At 46.4% G+C, this 25,096-nt stretch overlaps 1 protein-coding gene across 1 annotated transcript in view; it reads right to left on the bottom strand.

Annotated features, from left to right (window-relative positions):
• The window catches only part of TBXAS1 (thromboxane A synthase 1), a 147,368-nt gene that overhangs the window by 69,974 nt on the left and 52,298 nt on the right, over nt 1-25,096 (bottom strand). The window contains exon 4 of the mRNA XM_041002369.1: nt 7,048-7,144. Within this exon, the coding sequence (XP_040858303.1) occupies nt 7,048-7,144 (97 nt within the window). The remainder of the gene's footprint in view (nt 1-7,047; nt 7,145-25,096) is intronic.

Here is a 25,096-nt window from a genome sequence, read left to right on the forward strand (position 1 = left end):
CTATCGATGGAGATAGTCATAAATATTACATAGTCTTCTTTCCCTCTGCTTAGGGTAGTCTCTGCTGATTAGGAAAGAGGGTTGATGTGACTGCCGAGACCCTGCCTATGAGAGTTCTTAGCTTTTTAATCTGCTGAGGAGGAGGAAGGTACGGGCTCAGAGCTGCTACCCAACAGCACACACCAAGGCACAAGGGCCCTTCCAAAAGAGCAAGTGAGCAGGGCTCCTGTGAGTCTCACCTTCCAGGGAAACCCTTGGATAGATGGCAGTGGAGTGCCTTGCTGGAGCGGGGCTGGAGAAAGCCAGGTGGGTGGCCGGCACAGCACCTGTGGCTCTTGGCCAGGAAAAAGCTTTTTGAGAGAGACCTGGGAAGGAGCTGGTGTCCTGCCTGCAAGGTTCAGAACAGCTAGGGGCCCACTGGTCACCCCAGGCCTCCTACTGCTGCTGATCACCATGGGAATCAAGCATGAAACAGACCTCAGACATTAGCTGGCCTGGTGCTCATCTTTTACACCCGAGGAAACAGGTTCAGAGACAGTAGGCTGTCTCAGGGTCACATAGCTAGGAATAGGAAATAAACGTGGAATTTGACATCATTCCTTTGCATGCAATCCAAGAACCCTTTAGCAGTAGCTGGATGACATCTTAGAAAGTGGAAAGGCAATTGGGCATGATGAAAGGAGGCAGAAGAGAAATGTGGTCGTCAGGACTCAGCAGTGCGATTCAACTTCCAAAGAACATTCAGGGACATAAACCATAGAGAGACCGGAATGGCTCTCTATGGCTCTGTGGCTTATTTACTATTCTCACTCCCCAAATCTACATACTAATCTCTTGGTTTACAAATTATTTCTCTTTTTTGCCACCACAAAGTCAGAATAAAAGGTTTAAGTGCGAGAACAAAGTTTGGAGGCTGGCATTATGGCACAGCAGGCTAAGCCAGCGTCCTTTATTGAGCTCTAGTTTGTACCCTGACTGCTCCACTTCCCATCTTGCTCCCGGTTGATGTGCCTGAGAAAGCAGCAGAAGATGGCCCAAGGGCTTGGGCTCACCTGAGAAACTCAGAGTTCCAGGCTCATGGGTTGAACCTGCTGAGCCCTGGCCCTTGTAGCCATTTGGGGAGTGAACCAACAGATGGAAGACATCCCTCCACCCCTCTAAACTCTCTAGTTCAAATGAATAATAAGCCTTAAAGTTTTAAAACCCTCAAATTTCATTTACTCCCTTTTGTATTAAAAAAAAAAAGATACAAATGACCTCCCATTGAACCAAGCGTCTCATAAGACAGAAATATGAAGTCAGTTTTAGCAAGATTTTGAAATTAAGACAGAAGTTCTGCAAGGCGGAGAGCAGAACATTTGAACATTCAGAATCAATACCACTTAACAGGATCCATTTCTTCATTCCCACGGCTTCACAAGGCACTTGGTGCTTTATAAAGATGTTAAAGTTCAAACTTAGCTATGCTGTGGAAAACTCAAAGCGAAGCGTGCTTTGCAGATTAAACGCAATTCTTGTGCACTTGGCTCTTCCAGGACTTGCTATACCCAGATAGAGAAAAGCAGGTTTAAGGGAGGTAGGCAGTGGCCAGGGAGCTCATCATGACTGTTGCCAAGGACTTCCAGGGGCCTGCTCGTCTCAGGGCAAGAAGATTACAATTCAGCTGGAAGGATTTCTCTGCACAACACGATGTGTTAGAAAGAAAGGTTCCTGCCTCCACATGGAGAGGAGTCGAGGAAGGGAGGAACACCCACCATTTTGGCTACCTACTTTTGGCAGTCTGTCTGCTTGCAGCAAGTGCTGCTTGCTGTCCATAGAGACCTGTAACATGAGGAACCCTTCCCGAGAAACACACTCAAAAATCCCCAAGGTTTGGCTGAAGCGATAAGAAATTCTGGGGACCCTGTGCAGTAAGCTGGTGGCTGTATCCTTGCTTTACATGTGCCAGGATCCCTTATGTGCTCTGGCATGTGTTCTGGCTGCTTCACTTCCCATCCAGCTCCCTGCTTGTGGCCTGGGAAAGCAGTAGAGGATGGCCCAGAACCTAGGGACCCTGTACCCATGTGGGAGATATGGAAGAAGCTCCTGGCTCCTGGCTTCAGATCAGCTCAGCTCTGGCCATTGCAGCCACTTGGAAAGTGAACCAGAAAATGGGAGATCTTCCTCTGTCTCTCTTTCTCTCTGTAAATTTGACTTTCCAATTAAAATAAATACATCTTTAAAAAGAAGGAAGGAAAGGAAGGAAGGAAGGAAAAGAATGAAGGAAGGAAGGAAAGAAAGAAAAGAAAGAAATCCCTTAGTCATACACAACAATCCTAAATCTTACATCTCATGTTTGAAAACACGGATCTTTTTCAGGGGGCGTGGAGTGGGGGTGCTAGTCGATGCTTTATTTAAAAGAAAGGGAACCAGGAATTCTGATGGGCAAGTTTTTGAAAACTCTCAGGGGAGAAGTGCCAGACTCAGGTGTAGCAATAAGTTAAAGGGTCAGGGAAGTATTTTATGGCCAACCCGCCAGCATCCTTCTCTCAGTGGAAGCCAACAGGTGCAGCAGAGCTCCCTGGAGCTCTGGATTAAGTCTTGCTTGATGACCATCCTGGTAGAGAGCCCATGCCTTCCTGCGCCTCTCTGGAATGGGGTGCTGCCGCAGATGGAGGGGATGTTAGACATTTAGGGACTAATTTGCCTCCTAACTGCAGTCAGCTTTGCCAGGGCCAAGAGGTTTGTGGTTTTCCCCGTGACTCATCCTGTAGTTCTAGCAGCCACACGCTATGCTGGATGAAACAGCCCTTTGTAGGGGGATGGCTGAGTCTGGAGCAGCCAGACCACTGGGTTATTACAGTGCTAGATAAAAACCACTGACCAAATGCATGACTTGGCTTTAGAGGTGATGATTGTGAGTCAGTGGTGTGGCTTGGCCTGTGCTTGGAGAGGCGACCTCTCGGGGCATGCTTGGGGACCTGAAGGGCATACCCCTCCAAGACACATATGCAATCACTATCACCTTCCACTGGCATTCTAACGTTCCAGCAGTGCACCTGTGAAGGAGCAAACCACAGGCCATGTTGGACCTGACCTCACAGCTCCAAGCATCAGATGCAGTGATTTGACAATGGCTCCTGTGTCCCCAGGCAAGTAGACCAACTGTCCATAGACCAAAGATCAGCCTGGCTTTCTCACCCTTCCCATGGCCTCCCTAACTCGAAGCTTCAGTGGGAGCCAGGCACCCAATGCACTCCCTCTGGATGGGATCTGGCCACTGGGTCACGTGGGCCAGAGTATCCCATGTTTGCAGATACTAGGAGAAAGAGCTGCACATGAGGAGAGCCCAATAAGAAAGAGGAGCTCATTAAAACTATCTGAGTAAAGATAAGCACTGAGGTGCTGGGACAACTGAGATTTGGTAAACACACGCAAGATTGATGGGGTGAGTGGTAGACAGTGTCCAGAGCACCTTGAAGAAGTCTTTAGAAGCATGGAGGGTGCTGATTGAGGTCCACAGAGTTTGTGGGCAAGAAGCTGCAGCCACCTCACACACTTGGGGATGGGGAGAGCTGTAGTAACATAAATGAATGGTTCCAGACAAGATGTGCTGAAGCAGTGTACCCTGTACGAATGGACAAGTTGGACAAGCCAAACATTGGGAAAATAAAGCAAAATACAGTGATAGGGAATGTAGATGTAAGAACCATCAGTCTGGATCTGACCCACCCACAGCCCACTCAGCTGTGTCCTGGAGTTGAAAGTTCCAGCGATTGCAATGTAGGGAGGGGTGTGAGGAGTTTGACATTCGCCCATTGCTGATGTACACCAGGGAATTCTGCCCAGAATCACCTTACATCCAATTGGTGCCCACTATTGGTCTCCTCTGGGGTGCTCCCAGCTCACACGCCACCCCCTCAAAACTAGCCCTGACCCCTGGCCAGACTGTGCAGGGCCATAGAACCCACACAGCACAGGTCTGGCTTGGTGAGCAGGGATGGGCTCTCACTGTTGGAAAATGAACTGCACACATTCATTAAGTTCCTGTTCACTTAATGTATCAAGCTGATATGCCGAGGTGTTTCTGTCTCACAGGGGACCATTTGGAAGGAGCTTGCATGGAGTCAGCGTTTAATGTTTACTGAGTGAATGTATAATAAAGCCGACTAGAACACTTAAGTAAACAGGGCCTATTAGAGAGAAGGAGAAATCACGCCTCACTAATCTCCCCAAGTTCCTGGAGCAGATAAACAAGCAGATGGATAAGAGGGAGCCACAGAACCCGATTTAATTTGACTTTCAAAAACCTGTGAGAAAATCCCCCTCTAACGACTGTTTTTAAAGAATTGAGTCACTAAGGGTTGTTTTATCATGAATATGGAATTGGCTTAAAGATCATCAACAAAGCTAACGACGAGCAGATACATTCCCAGATGGAACTGGTGAACGCTGGGGTTTCCTGCAGCTCTAATTCTGCAGATGGGCCTTTTACACGCCTGTGAATGACCTCGCGGAAGAAATGAAAACAGAATTTCCAAGTTCAGGTGCCAGCTAATCCTTGTGGGAGAATGACAAGTTGGTAGAGACTCAGTTCAGTTTAAAGAGGAATAGGTTGTAGATGGAATAATCATCATGTGTTTGAGCCAGTTGGAGTAGAAAAATAAAAAGTCAAGATAGAGTTTGTGACCTGAATAACCAAGATGTAAGAGTTAGAAGACCCAGAGGGATCAGATGCAAAAATGAGAGATGTGAGGACAAACGTTTATGTGAGAGCCCAGAGAAGATGGGAAGTGAATGCAGAAGGAGAGGGGGAGGACTTCGTGGAAGAGGCAAATCATGAGCAGAACTTTGAAGGACAGCTGGTGTTGGTACCTGTGTAGAAGGGATGGATGTTTTTGTTAAACACAGTTAATGCACCTTAGGCTACTCTCGCCTGTCAAGTCCTGTGCAGATGCAGGGTGGGGTTTATAGGGTTATGACACTCTTTGGTCTTACAGCAGTTCAGCAAGATGCCTTATTTTCCAAAGGAGGAACAGGAGACTTAAAGAAGTTAGGAAATTTCCCCAAGCTCATGGGGCTTATGAATGGGGATTGCAATATTTCACTGCCTCCAGTTCCAGGGACGTGTGTCCACCCAGGGCCAAGGCTCGGGGACAGGTGAGAGGGAAAGAGCAGAGAGATCAAGCCAATGCAGTTTGAATTTGGGAGTATGAGGAGATTAGGCTGGGACATGTGCAATGGATCTAAATGACAGGTACTCTGAAATCTTGCCCAAGGAACCTGAAGGCTTAATCCTGTGCTGAGTGGAAGAAGAGGGAAATTGGAACCATACACTGGTGTTTGGGATCTCAGGCTTGGGGGTAGAAGAAATTGAAGACAGCTTGCAGAAAAACTGATAGGAGTGGGAGGCAATTTTATTTGGTCCCCTCTACACTGGGTCTGCCTGTGCTGAGCAACTTATCCCAGTGCATTTCTCTCAAGATCAGCTTTCGAGGTGTCATACCCTGCTGTGGGGGTCATGTGAAGCCACATGGAGACCATGGCAGCCATGTCCCATGTCAGGGCTCAGCAGCCAGGTGGACTCCTAAACTGTGCAGGCTCTTGGGGGCACCTGTGCTGCCAGCTTGGAGGCTAGTGCCCCTTGGCACCATTGGTTCCCTAGCCTCTTTATCAATATTCCTTGCCACAGTGGATGAGAAGCATGTCATGAATGCTCAGACTTGTTCCGCAAGTTCCTGATGAGACAGAAGGCCTTCAGGAGGCTTTGCACGAAGGGCTCAGGACACAAGGATGGGAGAAGGAAAGCTGGAGGTAGCGGAGAAGCAGTTGACTTTTTGCATCTCCTTTGACTGCTGTGAGGTGATGGAGGAGCCAGAGGGTGGTCACCTGCTTCTATTGACCACAGGTTGTCTGGAACCCGTGTATTTCCCATGTCCTGGGGCTAGAGGATGAGAATATTGTGGGTGGGTAGCCAGGTAACTGATTAAATCTGAACACTCAGGCCACTGGATGCCACTTGCTAGAGTAGTGACAGCAGAGAGTTCTGAACTTAAAGTTAGGAGATGGCACAAACTCTCTGCCCTTTCTAGTACCTGGTAAGTGACCAGGACTGTCCCCTTTGCCTCTCGGAGCCTTAATTTCCTTGTCCAAACAACAACAACAAAGGTGTTTTTATGTCAATCTCTCAAGTTCTTACCCTGAGAAAATACACTGAATGGTTCAACTAGTACAAACATTCCTGTCAGCCCCAGCACTCTCCCAGCTGGCATACTAGGGAACCTGTGTTTTTCACTGGGTGTTGCTAGTCTTCTCTGCCTCCCTCACTGATCTGTGAACTCCTAGGGGGCAATGTTATGTTTTGTTTTGTTTTTGTCTATTTACAGTCAACACCTGGGCAATGCCAGCTGTATGGCACAGGTGCTTTTAAAAAAAAGTTTGCCCAACAAGTAAATGAGTATATTACCTATTTTTTCCATAAGAAAGGATTTGGTGGTTTATTTCCATCCCCTGAACCCCACAAAATGATTGACACAGTCATTTTCTGAATTCTCACAGCAGCTGTTTATGAACCCACTTTAGTTTGTTTTCTCAACTAAAAAAAACTTTTTTTTTTTTTTTGGTATTTTTTGCTAGAATTCCTATCTCCCATTTTGGAAAATGTGGACAAAGCTTTACCTCTGCCATTTTCTGTTGCTCTGTCATTCTTGGAAATTTTTCATCAAATTAAAAAACACAAGGTGTGTCCTTTCCTGGATCAATAGGGGTGTGCATCTTTTCGTAAGCTAGAGAATTGAACTGAAATTCAAGGCTCTTACAGGTTCAGCTTCCTGTCTACGGTCAAACAGTTTTAGGAAATTCTCCTAACTTTAGTATTTCCTTAACTTCTCTGGAGTTTTAGCTTTCTTAAATTTGAATGCCGCTCTTTTATTGTCAACATAAATCTCTTTTGAACTCCCTAAATTCCTGGGGGACCTAAACCCAATAAGGGGCCAGATAGTAGGCATTAGATCTGACATGCACCGCATTTTATCCCCATACACTGACAGGTAAAAAGGAACAGCATACCATTCTGTTGGTGAAGTTACTGAAGTTCTCCACCAGCACCTGCTTGATCATGTCTGGATCAGAAATAACTATAAACATCTGGCGGCCAAGGTAGTACCTGGGAGGAAGGAAAATATGATTTTAAAAGTTGCTTGACAGCCCAAAACATTTGTTCAAACAAACAACCAAAAAACAAAACAGAAACAAAACCAAAAAAACGAATCCACACTGGTGGCCAGCACCATGTCATAGTAAGCTAAGCCTACACATGTGGTGCCAGCATCCCATAAGAGCATCAGTTTGTGTCCCATATGTTCCACTTCTGATCCAGCTTCCCACTTATGGCCAAGGAAGACAGTGGAAGATGGCCTAAATCCTTGGGTCCATGTACCCATGTGGAAACCTGGAAGAAGCTCATAGCTCTTAGCCTTGGATCTAATCAGTTCCAGCTGTTGTGGCCATTTGGGCAGTGAACCAAAGGATGAAAGACCTTTCATCCTGTCTCTCCTTTTTCTCTGTAACTCTGCCTTTCAAATAAAAGTAAAAAAATAAATCTTTTTTAAGAAGTGGGAACCCACAGTGGCTTCAAAGGGGATGAAAGAGAAATAAGAAGTCAAGCTGTGGAGAAGAAGATTGGCAGTCATGAGCATCTAACATCACCTTTCCTTCCTCCAGCCTTGATGGAATGCCTCCTTCGGCTAGTCCCTGGAGATGCTAGGTTGAGTAAGAACCAGTCCCTTCCCCAAAGAGTTCATGGCCTTGTGGGAAAGACAACTCTGTAAGTGTAAATACAGGAATAGATCCAGCAGTGAGGTGGAGAAGGAAGACGACAAGGTCAGGGTTGGTGGGGCTCATAACTGGGGAGAGAAGCAATCTAGCAAGAGAACATCAAGAACCTTTATACTGGTTCTCGAAAGAAGTCTGCAGTGGATTAATAAACAGATGCTGTGAGGAGCTGGGCAAGATTCCAACCTGCTGGGGAAGCGCTGAACATCTGGTTTCAACACCTACATGTAAAGAAGCTCAACAGATAGTTCTGATACTGATGAAGAACTAGATGAATGTCTCCGCCAACCAGCTGGTGGTACTGAACAGAGCTTAGATACAGAGGCAGAGCTTATATACAGCTCTTATTGTATTTATAAAAGTAGAGGAGGCTGGGGGCTCAGAAACAACCTAGTCACAGTCTTCAAGGTTTTCACCATCTGGTTGGAGAGACCATTAGGCCTCCAGGATGCAGTGTGACACTGGCAGGCCTGGGTGGCACTGGTGCCACACTTGGTTCAGTGCTTGGAGAAGAGAGAACAAAGGCTTCCCAGAAGTTGTGCTTCTCCAACTGATCTGAAATGATGAGCAGAAACTAGTGTGGGAAGGTGAGCGACAAGGAAGTTGAGGCTGTGCTAAGCAGAGAATTCAGCTTGAGCAGCTGTCCAGGGACAAGCCTGCTGGGGACAAGGATGAGTGTGCAAGCACTGGCTGTGCAGAGCAGAGACAAGGGGGAGATGGTGTGATACCGCGAGTTTAGTGTATGAAATGAGACATTCATGGAGGCAATTTGGTTGCTGGGGCGTTCAGCTCAGAGGGGAAAGAAAGCAAGTTTAAAAGGAAAGTCTTATGCTAAAGTGGCCAAGTTTACTCCTAGCATTCTTAGCTACTCAAGACCCTTGTGTGAGTCAAAGGTGACATTATTTTTTACCTCCTTTCCTCCTCACTAACTAGGGAGAACATTTCAAAAACATTTTTTTTTCTGACATACTGGGTAGACAGAAAATACTCACTGGAGTGTTTATATTTTATAAAACTGTTGGAGAAATCTTTGGGACATGAGAATTCAACAGTTGTGGTACAAGGAAAAGAAGGATACTAATGCGGGCTGTTTTTGTTGTTGTTTTTTTGACTTTTTGCAGCCAAGAAGCCAAAAAACAAGTCAGCGAGTCCATAAACTAACATTTTTATTAAGCAGACGATGTCAAGGTCTCTTGAGAAGTGTGGACATGTTCCCAAGTCTCAGTTCTCACACTCACCAGTAGGAGCAGTAACCTAGCAGTGGAGTCCCCAATGCTTCCCTACCAGGCTTGTTCCCAGCCCTGGTTCTTGGGCATGCCAGTAGTGTTGCTACCCAGTCTGGGATGTCCCACCCCCAGTGTCAACATTCACTAGCAGGTGTTGCCACCTGGCTCAGCCCAGCCAGACCCCTAGTCTCAGCTCTCACCAGCAGAGGCAGCCTAGGAGCCCAGCTTAGCCCACTGCCAGCTCTCATGTGAACTGTAAGGTAATGCAGCTCATCTCAGCCTGGCCCACCCCCAGCCCTGGTTCTTGGCTCCCCAGCAGGAGTTGCAGCCTAGTGAAGGAATTCTCTAAGTTCTCGCAACAGATCCATTCCCAGACCTGGATCTCAGGTGAACTGATAGGTGCTGCAGCACTGCTTGGCATGGTCAGTCCCAGCCTTTGTATGTGCTGGTAGGTGTTGCAGCCTGGCTTCCTCCCAGCTTGGCTTCCAGGATTGTCACGTGAGTTCTACGGTCTGGCTCACCCTATCACTACTCCCAGTTCTCATGCCAACCAGGAGATGCTACAGTCTCACAAAGGTGAGCCCACAAGTCATCTACTCCCAAGTCTTCTCCCAAATATGATTCTCTCACATTCCAGTGGGTGCTGTGGTCCAGAGAGACATGGCCCACCTACTTGCAGGTGGGTACTGCAGGCAACTCTAAACAGGCATGTCTCCTGGCCTCAGCTTTCACATGTGCCAGCAGCCAGTGGGTGATGCTACTTAGCCCAGCCCAGATCTCTCCAGTGGGTGCCTTGGCCTGACCCAAAATATCCTCTGGTTTTCCCCTTCTAAATCACTGTATACCAATCCCCTTGCCTAACTGTGAGTGCAGTGGTCTGGTCCATGACCCAAGAAATCAATCCTCCCCTGTCAACCACTCCCACTCCAACACATCCCCAGACCCCCTCCCCCAGGCAATATGCAACTACACTCACCCAACCATGTGTGCCAGCCCAGCATGTCCTATCTTCCTCACATATCTTTAAAAAAGTCAAATAGACAGCTATGCTGACACATTGGTATAGTTAACACAAACATGACATTAACTAGGCCCAGAAAGCTCATCAACTATTGGCTGTTTTTCTCCTGGCAATGTAACACTTTAAGAACCTAGGCAGCTGCCTACAGCTGGGGTGTTTTATTTATTTTAAAGTCAGTTTTCTTTATCTGTCTATTTTTAAAAATAAAGAGAGAGCAGGGCCCTGCGCAGTAACCTAGTGGAGAAAGTCCTTGCCTTGCAGGCGCTGGGATTCCATAGGGGCACCAATTCATGTCCCAGCCTGTTCCACTTCCCTTTCAGCTCTCTGCTTGTGGCCTAGGAAAGCAGTCAAGGATGAACCAAAGCCTTGGGATCCAGCATCTGCCTGGGAGACCTGGGAGGCTCCTGGCTTCGGATCGGCTCATCTCTGGCTATTGCAGCTATTTGAAGAGTAAACCAATGGATGAGAGATTCTTCTCTCTGTAAATCTGACTTTCCAATTAAAAAAACCAAAACAGGGCCCAGCACGATAGTGTAGTACTGCCACAAAATTGTACAAAATGATGTGCAAAAATGCTTAATCGTAAAAATCACTCAAGTAACTCCCAGGAAGGTAAGAAATGTGAAACAGGCAAGAGAGTGAACAAAAGAACACAAGTATGGACAACTATGTTGTAATTATAATGTGACAATTAGGTAACAACAGGGCAGGTGTCTGATGCAGCAGGTAAGACATTGGGTGGCACAGCTGCATCCCCTCTCAGAGCACCTGCGCTTCAGTCCTGTCTCTGCTGCTGGCTCCAGCTTCCTGCTAACCGTGCACCTTGGGAGGTAGCAGGTGATGGCCCAGATGCTTGGGTCCCTGCTCTCTCTGTCTGTCTATCTCTGTGCATTTCAAAACTATTTTTAAGTTTGGTAGTAACACATAGAAATGTATGGTTACAACAGTGCTGAAGGAAATTTACAGCACCAAAATTACCTCAGAAAATAAAAAAGATCTTAAATGAATGACCAATCTTCCTACTCCAAGAAACCAGAAACAGAAGAGCAAACATTTCGAACCAGGCAGAAGGAAGGAAACAATGAAGTACAGAAATCAATGATATTAAAAATAGGAAAACAATAGAAAAAATAGTGGAAAGGACTATTTCCAGAAATCAATAACATTAATAAACCTCCAGGAAAATTAACAAGGAGGGAAAAAATGAAAAAACAGAGCAATTGACAAGTCAAATATCTGTGACATCACTATAAAAGCTGGGGTCATTAAAACAGTGAAGGACTAACACCAACAGCTACATTTGACAACCAGGATGAAAAGGACTGCACTACTAAACTCAACCAGGGTGAACAGCATAATGTGAATGATTCTGTAACTACAGAGCAACTGAATTTGTAATGTTACATGTCCTGGAATGGCGCCTCTCGGCCCAGATGGCTTCATTGCAGAATTCTACCCAAACACTGAAAGAATTAACAATAATTATACAATCTCTTCCAGAAGACAAAAGAGGAGGAAACACTTCCCAGCTAAATTTATGAACACAATATTTCTCTGATACAAAAAACCCAGCGAAGATAGTACAGAAAAAAGGAACAACAGAAAAAAATCCAGAGTGAGTGCAATGGTGTAGCAGACTAAGCCTCAGTCTGTGGCACCAGCATCCCATATGGGTGCTGGCTCATGTCCTGACTGCTCTACTTCTGATCCAGCTCCCTGATAAGGGCCTGGGAACGCAGCAAAGGATGGTTCATGTCCTTGGAACCCTGCACCCATCCAGGAGACCAGAAAGACGCTTCTGGCTTCTGATCAGCCCAGCATCGGCCATTGTGGCCTTTTGGGGGTGAACCATGGATGGAAGTTCTTTCTCTCTGTCTCTCCTTCTCTCTGTAACTCTGCCTTTCAGATAAAAATGAAAATAAACCTTAAAAAGAAAAGAAAGAAATTCTTCATGTCAGTTAGCATAGGATTTCTTTTTAATTTTTAAAACTTACTTTTTCTGGAGATACAGAAACTGAGAAATGGACACACACACACACACTCTACAGATTCTCAACCACACATATATCCCCTCACTGCCCATAACACTCGAGGGTGGACCAGGCCATAGCCAGGAGTTGGGAACTCAATCTAGATTTCCCAATGAGAGGAAGACATCCATATTCCATGGGTCATCACCTGCTGCCTTCCCGGGTGAGCACTGGCAGGAAGCTACAATAGGAAATAGAATCAGAAGTCAAGTAAGAATGCTTCAATGTAGGCTGCAGGTGTTCCTGAAACATCTACACCGCTATGCCCAAACCCCATCACTAATTAGATGTTTTAAAATCCATTCTATAGAACTAACCAATATGACTTAAAGCAGGAAAAAAAAAGCGTGTAGTTATATCACAGTCACACTGAGAAAGCATTTGACAAGATCTAGCACTTGTCTGTGAAAAACACTCAAGATTAGAAAGGGATTTGCTCAGTCTGAGAAGAGCATCATCAAACACCTCCAGTAAACACCATGCTAGGAACAAAGCGCTCTCGCTAGTCCTACTTGACATAGTACTGGAAGGACTTGTCAGTACAATAAGACAAGAAAAGTACATTGGAAAGCATACAATGCGGAGAGGGAGAAATAAAAGTGTCTGTTTTCAGAAGGCATGCTGTCTCACAGAGAAAATAAGAAATAAAAAAAGATTGCAGGATTCTAGAACAAAGTACAAAATATAAAACCAGTAGCATCTCTATATGTGAACAACACACATGTGGAAGGCAAAATTAAGATACAATATTGTTTACACGTGGATGAAAGAACCAGAAGAAGACCTGAGCAAACAGGGAGACACAGTGTACTCATGGATTGGAAGACTTCACACTACACAGATACGAATTCTTCCCAAAACTGGTCCATAGATTTGACGTACTCTCAATGAAAGTCCCACAGAGAATTTTGCATCTATGTATAAAAATATTCTAAAATGTCTATAGAAAGGCAAAGGACTTAGAATAACTCAACCAGTGTAAAGCAAGAGCCCAGCTACTTTGACCATAGATGTTCATCCCAGGGTCTGCATTTATGGGAAGTTGTGATCAGGGGTTGAAGCTGGGCATAGAATTCTGGTATTTTGCTATGGGATGTGGAGGTCTTAACCTTGAAGCCAAAGACCTATCCCCTAAATCAGTATTGAAAAATAAGAATGAAGCAGGAGGAATAAGAATGCTAGATCCCAAGATTGGGCTATCATGTGGTCAAGACTGTGTGGTATTGACGAATGGATGGACAGATACCTAACATGTACACACGGGCATACATATAGGCCCCCATACATCTGAATTCTCTCTGGGTTGTCTTGTACCAGTTTTTAATAATGAACCATGGTTATGCAAGAGGTTACCACTGGGGAAAGCTGGGAAGAGGCGATACACAACCAACCTTCTTGTTCTTTTTTTTTTTTTCAACTTCTTGTGAATCTATAAATATTCCAAGACAAGAAGACTTTCTAGAAGTCAGTTTGGAGTTTGCTAAGCTATATAGTCACAGCCCTTCTTCCCACCTAATCTGATTTAGTGGGTGGAGGAGAAACCTGGGAATCTGTGTTTGATCAGGCTCTCGGATTCCAATGCAAAAAGGCTCTACCTATACCCTGAAAATGTGGTCCTTGGATAGTGATGTCCAGCTTCAGTGGCTAGTGAAAACTAACTGTGGAGTGTTCAAAAGATACCCAAGCCTGGGCACTAGGGTCTCTGGGGTGAGAGCAGTGATCACTATTTTAACAAGCTCCCAGAGTCCTGATGTGATTGACAGTAGCCAAATAGGAAACCCAGTAAACAATCTGCTCTGTATTTCACCAGAGTTCACACCCATTCTCATTTCCCTAAATTTGCCAATCCGAGAGGAAAGCCATTGCACAGCGGGGTGCCTACTTATCGGGTAATACCATATTTGCCATTAGCAAAATAACCTTACACATAATTTGGATTTTTTTAAGGAAACAAAATAATGCTTCTACACTCCAGTGGAAGTTGTCCTTCCAAGTGGTCACCTTGGGAGTCTTTCTACTTTTTCTAGTAATACTGCTAATGCTAAAAACAATTCTGCAATAATTCCAATTCTAGCTTCGGAGCTGGTTTATGAACCTCAAGAGAAAACTGGCCCCATTTTACATGTAAATTGTGTAATTGTGGGAGTTCATATTTATAAAAATGCTCATCTGCAGTTTGAGGAGCTCCTAGAAAGATTTTTTTCCCCCAGGATACAGCTTATATTTGAAAGGCAAAGTGACAGAGAAATGGTTTGCTCCCAAAATGGCACCAATGGCCTGATGCAGGCCTGGCTGAAGCCAGGAGCCTGGAACTTCATCCCGGTCTCCCACATGGGTGTCAGAGACCCAAACACTGGAGCTATCTGGAGCTATCTTCCACTACTGTCCAGGGCACACTAGCAGAAAGGAAACTACATTGGAAATGGAGCAGGCAGGACTCAAGCCAGAGATCCAATGTGAGATGCTAACGGGAAAAGTGGTGGCTTACCCCACTGTGCCACCCCACCAGTCCCTAGAAAGCTCCGAAATAGAGAAAAATGCAAGTGAAACTAGTCTTATGCATGACTTCCTCATGGGTGCCAGGGGAGGCTCCACTCTCTTTATCTCTTCTCCCACTGTTCTGAAAAATACTCTTGGCTATGGAACTCCACCGTTTTGGTCATAGGGATGGGCTCACCATCTAGGCACAGTTAATCGTGCAGTTTTGTCTCCCTGGCAACAATGACTTGGCACAGGGCGAACACCCAACCGGTCAGGGTCAGACAGTTCTCCACTGAGACTTATATATATAGGCTCATGAAAAGTCCTGGCTCTCCCTGGGAATACAGGAAACCAGGGTTGTGGGGGTGACAATTTTCATCTGCATGGACGGAACCTATCTTTGTAGAAACTGCAAAACTGGCAGAGATTTAAGTTAGACCCAGAGACTGCCTCTGAAGGACAAGCCCAAGGTTCTGCCTTTGATCTGCTAAGCTTAAGCAAGCCAGTTTGTGCTAAAGTTAGTTTAAGAGGATTTCTGTCGTTGGTAATCAAGAAGTTTTAACTAGTAACTCGTGTGCGGTCCCTTGCCCTCCTCAAGGCTAGGGATACATGATGACATACTTCCTCTCAAAGTTCACTGCCCTATAGGGGTCTCGTTTCAGTCTTGCACACTGAGGTGCAAATGATTCTAGTTTCCCTACTAAAACTCTGGTTGAAATGTAAACCCACTGTGGGATGCTAAAAAGACAGGACCAAGGATGGGCTTTGAGATACAGTGAGTTAAGCCACTGCTTGTGATACAACACATATCTGGTTTAAATCCCAGCTGCTGGACCTCTGACCCAGCTCCCTCTAACATGCCTGGGAAGGCAGCATGGATGGCTAAAGTGCTTGGATCTCTGCCGCCCATGTGGGAAACCCAGCTGGAGTTCCTGGCTCCTGGCTTCCACTTGGGTCATCCCCAAGTGGTTGTGATGGACATTTGCAGTGTGAAGCTCTGATGGAACGTCTCTTTTCTCTGTTTCTCCTTTTCTCTCTGTCACTCTGACTTTCAAATAAATAGGTTCATTTTAAACATACATAAAGAAATGGGACCATGAAGATGTGATGAATCCATCCATGAACAGGTTACCTAGAGAATGGACCCATGATAAACACAGTCTGAGCCTGTGCCTTGTGTTCTTGTCTCTGGTCCCTACCATGGGATGCTTCACACCACCTGGGGATCGTGCCTCTAGCCCCTGCCACGGGAAGCTTCATGCTAACCAGGAAGAAGGCCCTCACCATATGTAGTATGCTACCTTGGACTTTCAGCCTCCACACCATGAACCGAATACATCTTCTTTCTCTATAAATTACTCAGTCCGTAGTATTGATTCATAGCAGCAGAAAACAGACCCTGATGGTACAGCATGGTCTTGAGGTGAAACGGTATCCTAGGAATACTTGGTGCTAGAGTCGGGCAGGCAGCACCCAGGGCCAGCCAGCTGGTCTCCACCCCTTGGGGAGGCCAGATCCCATGCTAGAATATTTTGGGCTACAGCTGAGATGTGGGAGCAAAGCCTAGATCCTGTGTGCAGCTGGTTGCAGCTCTCGATTTGATCATTTCAAGAGTTCAGAGGAAGTCAAGGGAGAGGTGGTGAATTTTAAGTCCCCTCTAGAGTGCAGAAACTCCTCATTCCAAGCAAAAGCTGCCGGGAAGTAGACAGAAGTGGCTGAGTTGTGGCTTCTTCTCAGCACCTTTGAGGGAGCCACAATACTTAGTACTTCCTGAACACTTACTACTTACAAGGCTGCGTTCTGAGTGCATTACTTTATTATCTCATTTTATTGGATTACTTAAAAAAAAAAGACTTAGTTATTTTTATTAGAAAGGCAGATTTGCAGAGAGGAGAGGCAGAAAGATCTTCCAATCCCTGGATCACTCCCAAAGTAGCCACAATGGCTGGAGCTGAGCCAATCTGAAGCCAGGAGCCAGGAGCTTTTGGGTTTCCTGTGCAGGTGCAGGGTCGCAAGGACTTGGGCCATCCTCCACTGTTTTCCCAGGCCAGAATAAGGACGGGGCTGTATGGGAAATAGAGCCACTAGGACTCTAATCGACATTTAATGTGGGATACCGGTGCTGCAGGCAGAGGATTAGCCAGCGTATCATCGCGCTCATCCCAGTATTACTTCATTTTATCCTCCCAGGGGATGAATGGTCATAACAGTCACTTTGTAGGATAGAAAACCGAGACCCAGAGAGGCTCAGTAACTTGCCCAAGACAGGGACGCAACCCCAGCTGCCCAAGTCAGGTCCCCTCCCACTGTGCATGCTGCCATATCCCCCTGTGGCTGCCCCACTGCCAGTGCTGGCTTCCTCTGTGTGACAGCTCTAGAGCTGGCAGGCATGCAAGAGAAAAGAGCCAGGAGCCCAGCTGTGCAAACTGAGTCTTTTAAAGGTGGAGGTTTAGGGCAGATTCTTACTTAATGGACCAGAAAACCTCAGCCCAATTAAGAAGGCAAGGCCTTGATTCTTGCTAATCCAGACTCCTTTATGGGGGGCAGAATCTAAACAGTTATTCATGGACAACTATTTATGCTCCTATGAATTTGAGTCTTCAACTCCAGAGCACCTGGTTGAAGAGAAAATGTAGGCGAAATCAGTGAAGTATTGTGTAGATAAAAATAACACTTGTTTGACTAGTTGAATTAGTGGTTTCCTTTTTATTTTTAACTGACCAGTCAGTTCAACCAAAATAGCATAACCACTTCTTAGAGCCAAAGTAGGAGAAGCTAGTGCTGTTCCAGAAAGCCTGGCCATATCAAGGGTGACAGAGCCGAAAGGACTGCTTATGGCAGTTGGTCACCTACAGGCACCAACTCAGAAAGATGCTGAAGTTACCCAGCTGAGCAGAAAAAGCACGCTGTCCAATAAGATGTCCAGACCAGGGAGTTTCTCGCTAGTGATGGTCAGGGAGTTTATTGGGTAGTACTATGAATCAGGCACTGTGGTGGCTTTCACCAGCCAACTCCCTGGCAGAGTCTGGGAGGAAGACGACTGAGACAACGAACAGTGCATGTGCCTGAAGCAGGAAATTGTGAGACATCTACTTTCGATGTTATTTAACTCCTGTGTCCATGTTTTCTATGATCTCTTTAAAAAGACAAAAGGGGGTTGAAGACTGGTCTCTGGATGGTCAGGTGGAAGTCCTCAGTGCTATAGTGGCAGAGGCTCTTAGGGGCTCAGGGTCAAGCCCTTGCTCTGTGATTCAACAGCTGTGTCCACTTTGAGCAAAGGGCACCCTTTGGGAACCTGTTCTTTGATTAAGAGAGTCGATGGGAAGGTGTGTCGACAGTCATGCTTTGGGCAGCTGTGGGAGATGATAATCTTCCTGTAAGAAAAGGAGGCTCCTGTACACACCAGCAGGGGCAAGTGGGCCGCCCCCTGGCAGAGCCATTTGGTGCGACTGCAAAAAGAAGCGCCTATTTATGGAGGAGGAGAGGTGTGGAAAGCCAGGAGGCTCCTGACAAGAGCCCAACACCCTGAACTTGAGGCCATCCCTATTCTGAGACTATGTCCTCCAAGTGAGCCAGGAAGAGCTGATAGGGACCTTTAGCCCCTTCCACTGCTCAGCAACACAAGCGGGTGACTCCCTCAAGTTTAACCTTTGCCACCGGGTGTGGGTAAGGAAGGGTGGAGAGCTCAGCAGCAGAGGGGCATATGCAAATGCAGATGGCAGCTGTGCAAGCTAGAGACCATCAACTTCCAAGAAGTTCCGAAAAAGCTTGAAAGTCTGGGGTTAGGGAGTGCCAGGAGCCATGGTTCCCAGGAACTATGTAGTGCTGCAGAGAGGGTGTGGCCTCAGGAATCTTGGGTGCATCCCTGCCTGGCGACCCTGCTGTGCTCTGGTGGCTCAGCTATCCAATCTGCGGTTAGAGCCAGAGGACTGAGTTTGCTGAATAGCAGAGCTGACTCCAGTCGCCAGGCCAACCTTCTTTGGGGAGCCAGTGACCATCACAGACAGAGCCTTGGAGACCAATCTCTTTCTCCTGCCTCCAACCTGTCACTCCGAACATGGGTGTGCATGACCTCCCTGTGGAAACGTCAGGGCACTCACGCCTGGGGACAGAGGGCTGCACAGGCGCACGGTATGAATCAGTCCCGTGTCCCAGGGTCTGTTTGGATTTTTTGTTCCATAGATGGCATCCTTGGTCCCTCGCTCCTGGTCAGACTTTGGGCCGGCCTCCCACATTGAGATTTCTGTCTCCAGCATTCTTTATCTTTCTAGCCCAAGGCTTGTTTATAAAGGACTCTCAACTTGTTTGAATCACTTTGGACCTTGCCAAATACAAATTAATTAGGCCAGTCCTTGATGGAAACCCTTCCAGTGGTTTGCTAAGAACAAGTCCTTGGTGGTAAGAGAAAGTGGAGCACAGTATCTCTTACCACCTGGTCCTGCCTTACTCTTCGCCCTGCCTTCTCTGTTTCACCCCACTCAAAGTGATACAGGCAGACTGAGGGAGTGGTTAGGCCACCTGGGGATGGTTTCTGTTATCTCAAGGCCAGCAGGATGCAGGTTTGAAGATAAACAGACCTCCTGCCTGGACCAAGTTCACACCAGTTTAGGGGGGACCAATGCTGACCCAGATTGACCTACAGCTCATTACATGCTCATTGCAATGTATTAACACGCTAAATGGCACCCCCACCAGTTGGCACAGCAGGAAACATCAGACCAATAGGAAGGCCTTAAAAGAGATGGCAGGCAGATTTCTGGAACTTTCCATCTACTTCCCAGGGGGGAAAAACATGAATACTCCTCCCCTGTATGAGAATGCCCTTCCTCTTCATTAAACAACCCTAAAAATTAAACTCAGTCCGAGATGAGACCACTCCCCTCTGAGGAGACCCCACTGTCCTCAGTTATACCCCACGGAGGGTATAACTCCACTTCCTCAATGAAGCACTTGCCACTGGCTATTCTCATTTCTCAGAGAGGCTTGTGAAATCTTTCTGGAGGCTAAGTCAAGACCCTGGGTGCCAAGCAATGAGCATTCAATGTCCAGCACCCAAAGGCCAGTCCTGATGACCAACCAGGCTTCCTAAAAGGCTCCATGATCTCCTATCCCATGCCTTCTCACAGGCTGTCCCTCTTGGCTTGCTTGGAACAACGCTTAGCAGCCCTCCACTATCTAATATTTTTTCCTCCTGTTTGATTGTTAAGTGCTTTAAACACAGGGACTCTGTGTTACTTGTCTTAGATGTCTAGGATTCACCACAGTGTTTGCCATTGTGTTAATGTAGAGTCTTGGGTTCTAATTTCAAACCTTGCTGCCATCTGGGCTCAGACGCTGACACCACGGCAGTAGCTCCCAACAGGACTCTCTCCAGAGCAACCACAGCCAAATCTGCCTTTGCAAAACCAGATGCTCAAGCTGTTCTACTTTATGGGGTATTTCTTATTAGAAGCAACAAGTCCCAGCTTCTTGACTTATAACCAGGAACCTTCCAGAAACTCATAACTTCTTTCTTGGCCCCACTTTTTTCCCATACCAATCTTTCCAAAATTACTCAGGTCACAATGCCCTTTTGACTCAGCCATTTTTTTTTTTTCATAGTGCTTCCTTTGGCTAAAAGTAATGTGTCACAGTCTTGTTTTTAAGTAGTTAAGTTCGAACAACTTAAAATGCATTATGTTTGGGCCTGGCGAGGTAGCCTAGCCGCTAAAGTCCTTGCCTTGAACGTACCAGGATCCCATATGGGATCCCATAAGGGTGCTGGTTCGTGTCCCGGTGGCCCTGCTTCTCATTCTGCTCCCTGCCTGTGGCCTGAGAAAGCAGTCAAGGACAGCCCAAAGCCTTGGGACCCTGCACCCATGTGAAAGACCTGGAAGAAGCTACAGGCCCCTGGCTTCGGATCGGCTCAGCTCCAGCCATTGTGGCTGCTTGGGGAGCGAATCAGTGGATGGAAGATCTTCCTCTGTCTCTCCTCCTCTCTGTATATCTGATTTTCCACAAAAGAAAAAAAAAAAAGCACTATGTTCAAACACTTTAGGGAGCACTGAAAAAAAAAAATAGTTGACATAAATTCAAAGCAGTTCTCACAGTGACTGAAAGATGTCGCTGTGTTAACCTTGAATTTTTAAACTGTCCTACCCTGGGGTGCCTTACCACACAGCTCCGGAACTGCAGCCTTTGACTCCTGCTGTAAAAATGGCACTTGACCTTCCTTGAATTTGCAGTATTTTTGCATGGCAGGAAGGTGGATTAGAAGTAGAGCAGCTGGGACTTGAACTGGTGCTCATATGAAATGTTAATACCATACATGAAGGCTTAACCTACTATGCCACACCAGCCCCTTGATGTCCATTTTTCCCCCCTTTGGAGCAAAAGACCTGGCTGATATTCTTTTATGGAGAGGAGGGCGGGTGGTCTCTGTATCTGTCATAACTCAAAGCTGTCCTGTAGCCAACACTGACTTATCTGTTGATGGCTGGAGTGGGGCCAGCAGTGAGCCCCTTCAGGACCAGAAGAACCTTCCAGTCTGTTTCCATGCCATTGGAAGACCCAGGCACAGTCCCTGAAGAGTGTTGGAAGAGTCATGAAGAGGTAAACTGAGAAAGGGAGACAGGAAGAGCACTGCAGTCGAGATTGCAACATGGAGCCACTATTGCCAGCCCTCACAGATTTCCTAAGTAGGAGGTTAAAAAAGCCTGACTTCCTTAAGGACCTTGTCAGCCCTCCTGCTGGTTGTGTTTGCTTGGTCCCTATGCTGCTTTCTAAGTGGTGACAGCAGGGAGTTAATAAGGTCCTATGTCACCTGAGCCAGCTTAGGGAAGGACAGAAAGACCTCACTCCACAAGGAGTGTCCCCCAAAAAGAGGTTGCTCCACTGTGCCCTTCCCTGCCCTTAAACTGCCTCCCACACATTTTCCTAGCCCTCCTCCCACCCCATCACACCTGTGGCCAAGGGGCACCGAGCAGGCCGGTAGGGACAAGGACTGCAGCCACAGCAGGGGTAGATGGTGCCAAGGCCACCACACAGGGCCTCCTGCAGCCTTGGAAATGCAGGGTAGAGCCACGATCCCTTTTGCCTGGGTCCAAGGCTCCAGGCAGCTGTTCCCATCCTTTCTGGAAGTCGGCAGGAAGCCAGCCTCTCTCCTGACTCCCCAGCTTCTTCATCTGCAAGACGAAGCGGCGCTCCTCATGCCGCTGAATTACAGCCATGACAAACTCCAGCAAAGCCTTCTCCGAGACAGAGCCAGAGCCAAGCGTTGGGAACAGCGGGCAGCACGCGAGGGGGAGAAATATATGAAAGAAACCTCAAACGATAAGCCTCCCTCTTCTATTGAATACGCCTGCCCATTTAATTTATTCAGTTAATAAAACTTATTCCCCAGAGGGGCAGTCAGAGGTAAGCTACAAGCCAATCTGCCTGTGTATGCATGGGTCTATGTGTATATTTCAGAATAATAATAAAAAAATGAGTAATTAAGAGATGTATTGAAGTGTGTAGAAATCCTGAAGGACATTGAAGATTCCAATTCAAGTTACTGTCCTTGGCGCAGATTTAATTCAATCGGGAATAGATAAATAAAAATAAAGAAGAAGCAAATTCAGAACAGATGTTAGGCAAGCAATTTTTTTCACAGTAAGAATCATAAACATGAAGAACAGCCTATAAGGCAAAGTTGTTGATGCAAACAACATCGAGCTACTAAATAAATAGTTGGATGGCACCACAGGGACAAAGAAACATTAAAATAGTTATTTGGCCATCCCTGAACATTTCTGTTCACATGTTTTGCCCAGGCATGTATATTGCAAGAAACTGGCAAGCGCTGTGTGTGTGTGTGCGTGTGTGTGTGTGTGTGTGTGTGCGTGTGTGTGTGTGTGTGTGTGTGTGTGTGTGAGTGAGTGTGTGTGTGTGTGTGTGTCTGTACTGTCAACACAGAAGATAGGCAGAACATACGCTTTGTGCACTGTGGCATACTCCCCTCACCTCCAGATGGTGCAACAACACGGAATCTGAATGGAGAGGCTTGGCCACGCCTACTGTGAGTTCAGAAGGAACCGTGAGGCCAGGGGCGGAGCCAGTGCCACAGAAGAATGTGCTGTCCTGGGCTGGGTGTGAGAAAGCCCAGATGTGAAACTCCGCCAAAAGGATTTAATGGCAAGAGAGTCTCAGATACACAGGGGAAAACAAAAGGCAAGGGAACTAAGCCTGAACCGCAGACACCCACCTCTGGAGATTGAAAGAGCTTCCAGATAATCACTGCAGTCCAGTAGTCCACAGTCCCCTTGGTGTTTTTGTTTTGTTTTTTTGTTTTTTAAACAAATATGCTTTGAAGTCAGACAGACAGAAAGATTCCTCCATAAGCTAGTTTAGTCCCCAAATCCCCATTATAGCCAGGACTGGGCCAGGTGGAAGTCAGGAACCTGAATTCAATGCAGGTCTCCCATGCAGGTGACAGAGGCATAAATACTTAAGGCATCAACTGCTACCTTCCAGCATGTGCAGAAGCTGGGCTGAGAATGGGGCCAGACTTGAGCCCAGGGACTTTCACATGACAGTTAGGGCTACCTAAGAAGCAGCTTAAACACGTTGCCTCTTGTCCACCAACAGTCCCTCACTCCTAGCTGGAATGATGGGCCCCATAGAAGACCCTGGATGGCATGCCAGACATGGCAGGGGTTCCACGAGAGCAAAGGTGACAGGAGCTGTGAGTAGGACCTTGGGCACCCCTGTGGAGGGGAAGGATTCCTGATGCGGTCACAGTTCCACTTCAAGCCAGCTGGCTTCACAGAGGCCTTGGAAACCTAGGCAGGACTGATGGCCTGGGAGTCCCTTTGATCCTCACAGCAGACTGGTGAGGGTGGCAGTTATTGAGTAGTTGTTTTTTTTTTTTTTTAAAGATTTATTTATTTTTATGGGAAAGGCAGATCTAGAGAGAAGGAGAGACAGAGAAAGATCTTCCATCTGCTCATTCAACACACCTGGAAAAGCAGCAGAGGATGGTCCAAATGCTGGGCCCTTGTACCCACATTAGAGATCAGAAGAAGCCCCTGGCTCCTGGCTTGGGTCTGGTAGAGCCCTGGCTGTAAAGGCCACTTGGGGAGTGAATTAGTGGATGAAAGATTCTCTTCCTCCTCTCCCTCTGTAACTGTGTCTTTCCAATAAAAGAAATAAACAGCTTCTTCTCCTTATTCACTTGTCTCCAAGAAAGTAAAACCAATCACCAAAATCAGCCAAATAACTAATCCTTCCTGGCTAGAACCCTTAGGAAGAATTGCTGAGAGGCAACTTTTCGGATTACTCAAAACACATTGACTTAGCCCATGGTCTGGGTCAGGAAGGGTCTGGACACAGAATAGTAGCAGGAATGAGAGAGCAAGTTCCTCTCCTCCTGGAGTTTGCATTCTGTCAGGAAAACAGGACAAAAACCAAATAATGACGTCATCTATTGTTTGGACAAACACATTGAGGCAGGATGCTTGATGACCCCAAGGAACAACAGGATGGAAAAACCCATGAGCAAACAAGGAGGATTCACGTAATCCTGCTCTCTCCTCCCTCTGATGGCGTGACCTTGTCATCTTTAAGTCACTCATGTGTGTCTGCAAGTGTTGCTGTGATGGTAACATTAGACATGACCTTGGAAGCAAATGACCCATGGACAGTGCTGGCAAACTACGTGCATTAGCATTTCAGAGGGCAGTGGCCTGAGTGAACACAGAGTCACGGAAGCAACATAGAGATCTTGTCCAGGTCCCTCTGTGCCTGCGGAAGGGCTTTTGTTCACTCAAGGGCTTCTGTTTTGTTTTGTTTTGTTTTGACTGGAGGCCATTGTGTGTCTCCTCTGGGACAGTAAACAGGTAGGATGGTACAGGTAACCAGGGGGTGTTAGGCAGTAATCAGGAGCAACAGATCTGATAGGAACACATACCTGATGGATTTCACAGGCAGAGAACATAATGAAAACATGAAAGAATAGAACAGGATCTATGATGTCGCCCTTGACAGAAACTAAGGATAATACACACAAAATAATACATGTTTGCCAAAATGTGCTAAAATACACGTTTAAGTACAACAGAATGATACACTCCGGGGGAAGGGAAGAGGAATGTGAGAAAGATATGGGGATAAAAGGGAATAAATTAATAAGAAAAATATGCAGTGGGGTCCCCGTAGCTTCTTCATAACATCACAAAACAGCAACACCTCTCCAATCAACTCACAGTGGAGGTGATTAGTAATTACTGATTGTAATATTGGTAATTCACAACAGTGATGTAAATGACTCCTATCATTGCTTTTTTTTTTTTCAATATGACATTCTTCAGGAGTAAAATGAAGCTATTAGGTCAGTTTTCTTTCAAAACCTGTTCTCCATATTGTAGTCCTGAGAGACATTCTAGAAAACAAAACAAAGCAAAACAAAAATGTCCTTTGGTCAAATAAACACTGCATGCTAAATTTCTGTCTTGGATTCTTTCCAAACCCATTATTCCATGGAAGGTTCTGAGACAGCCTCCAATCAA

Source organism: Ochotona curzoniae, unplaced genomic scaffold (assembly GCF_017591425.1).
Source record: "Ochotona curzoniae isolate NIBS_2020 unplaced genomic scaffold, NIBS_Ocur_1.0 scaffold_2476, whole genome shotgun sequence".
NCBI classification, from domain to species: Eukaryota; Metazoa; Chordata; class Mammalia; order Lagomorpha; family Ochotonidae; genus Ochotona; species Ochotona curzoniae.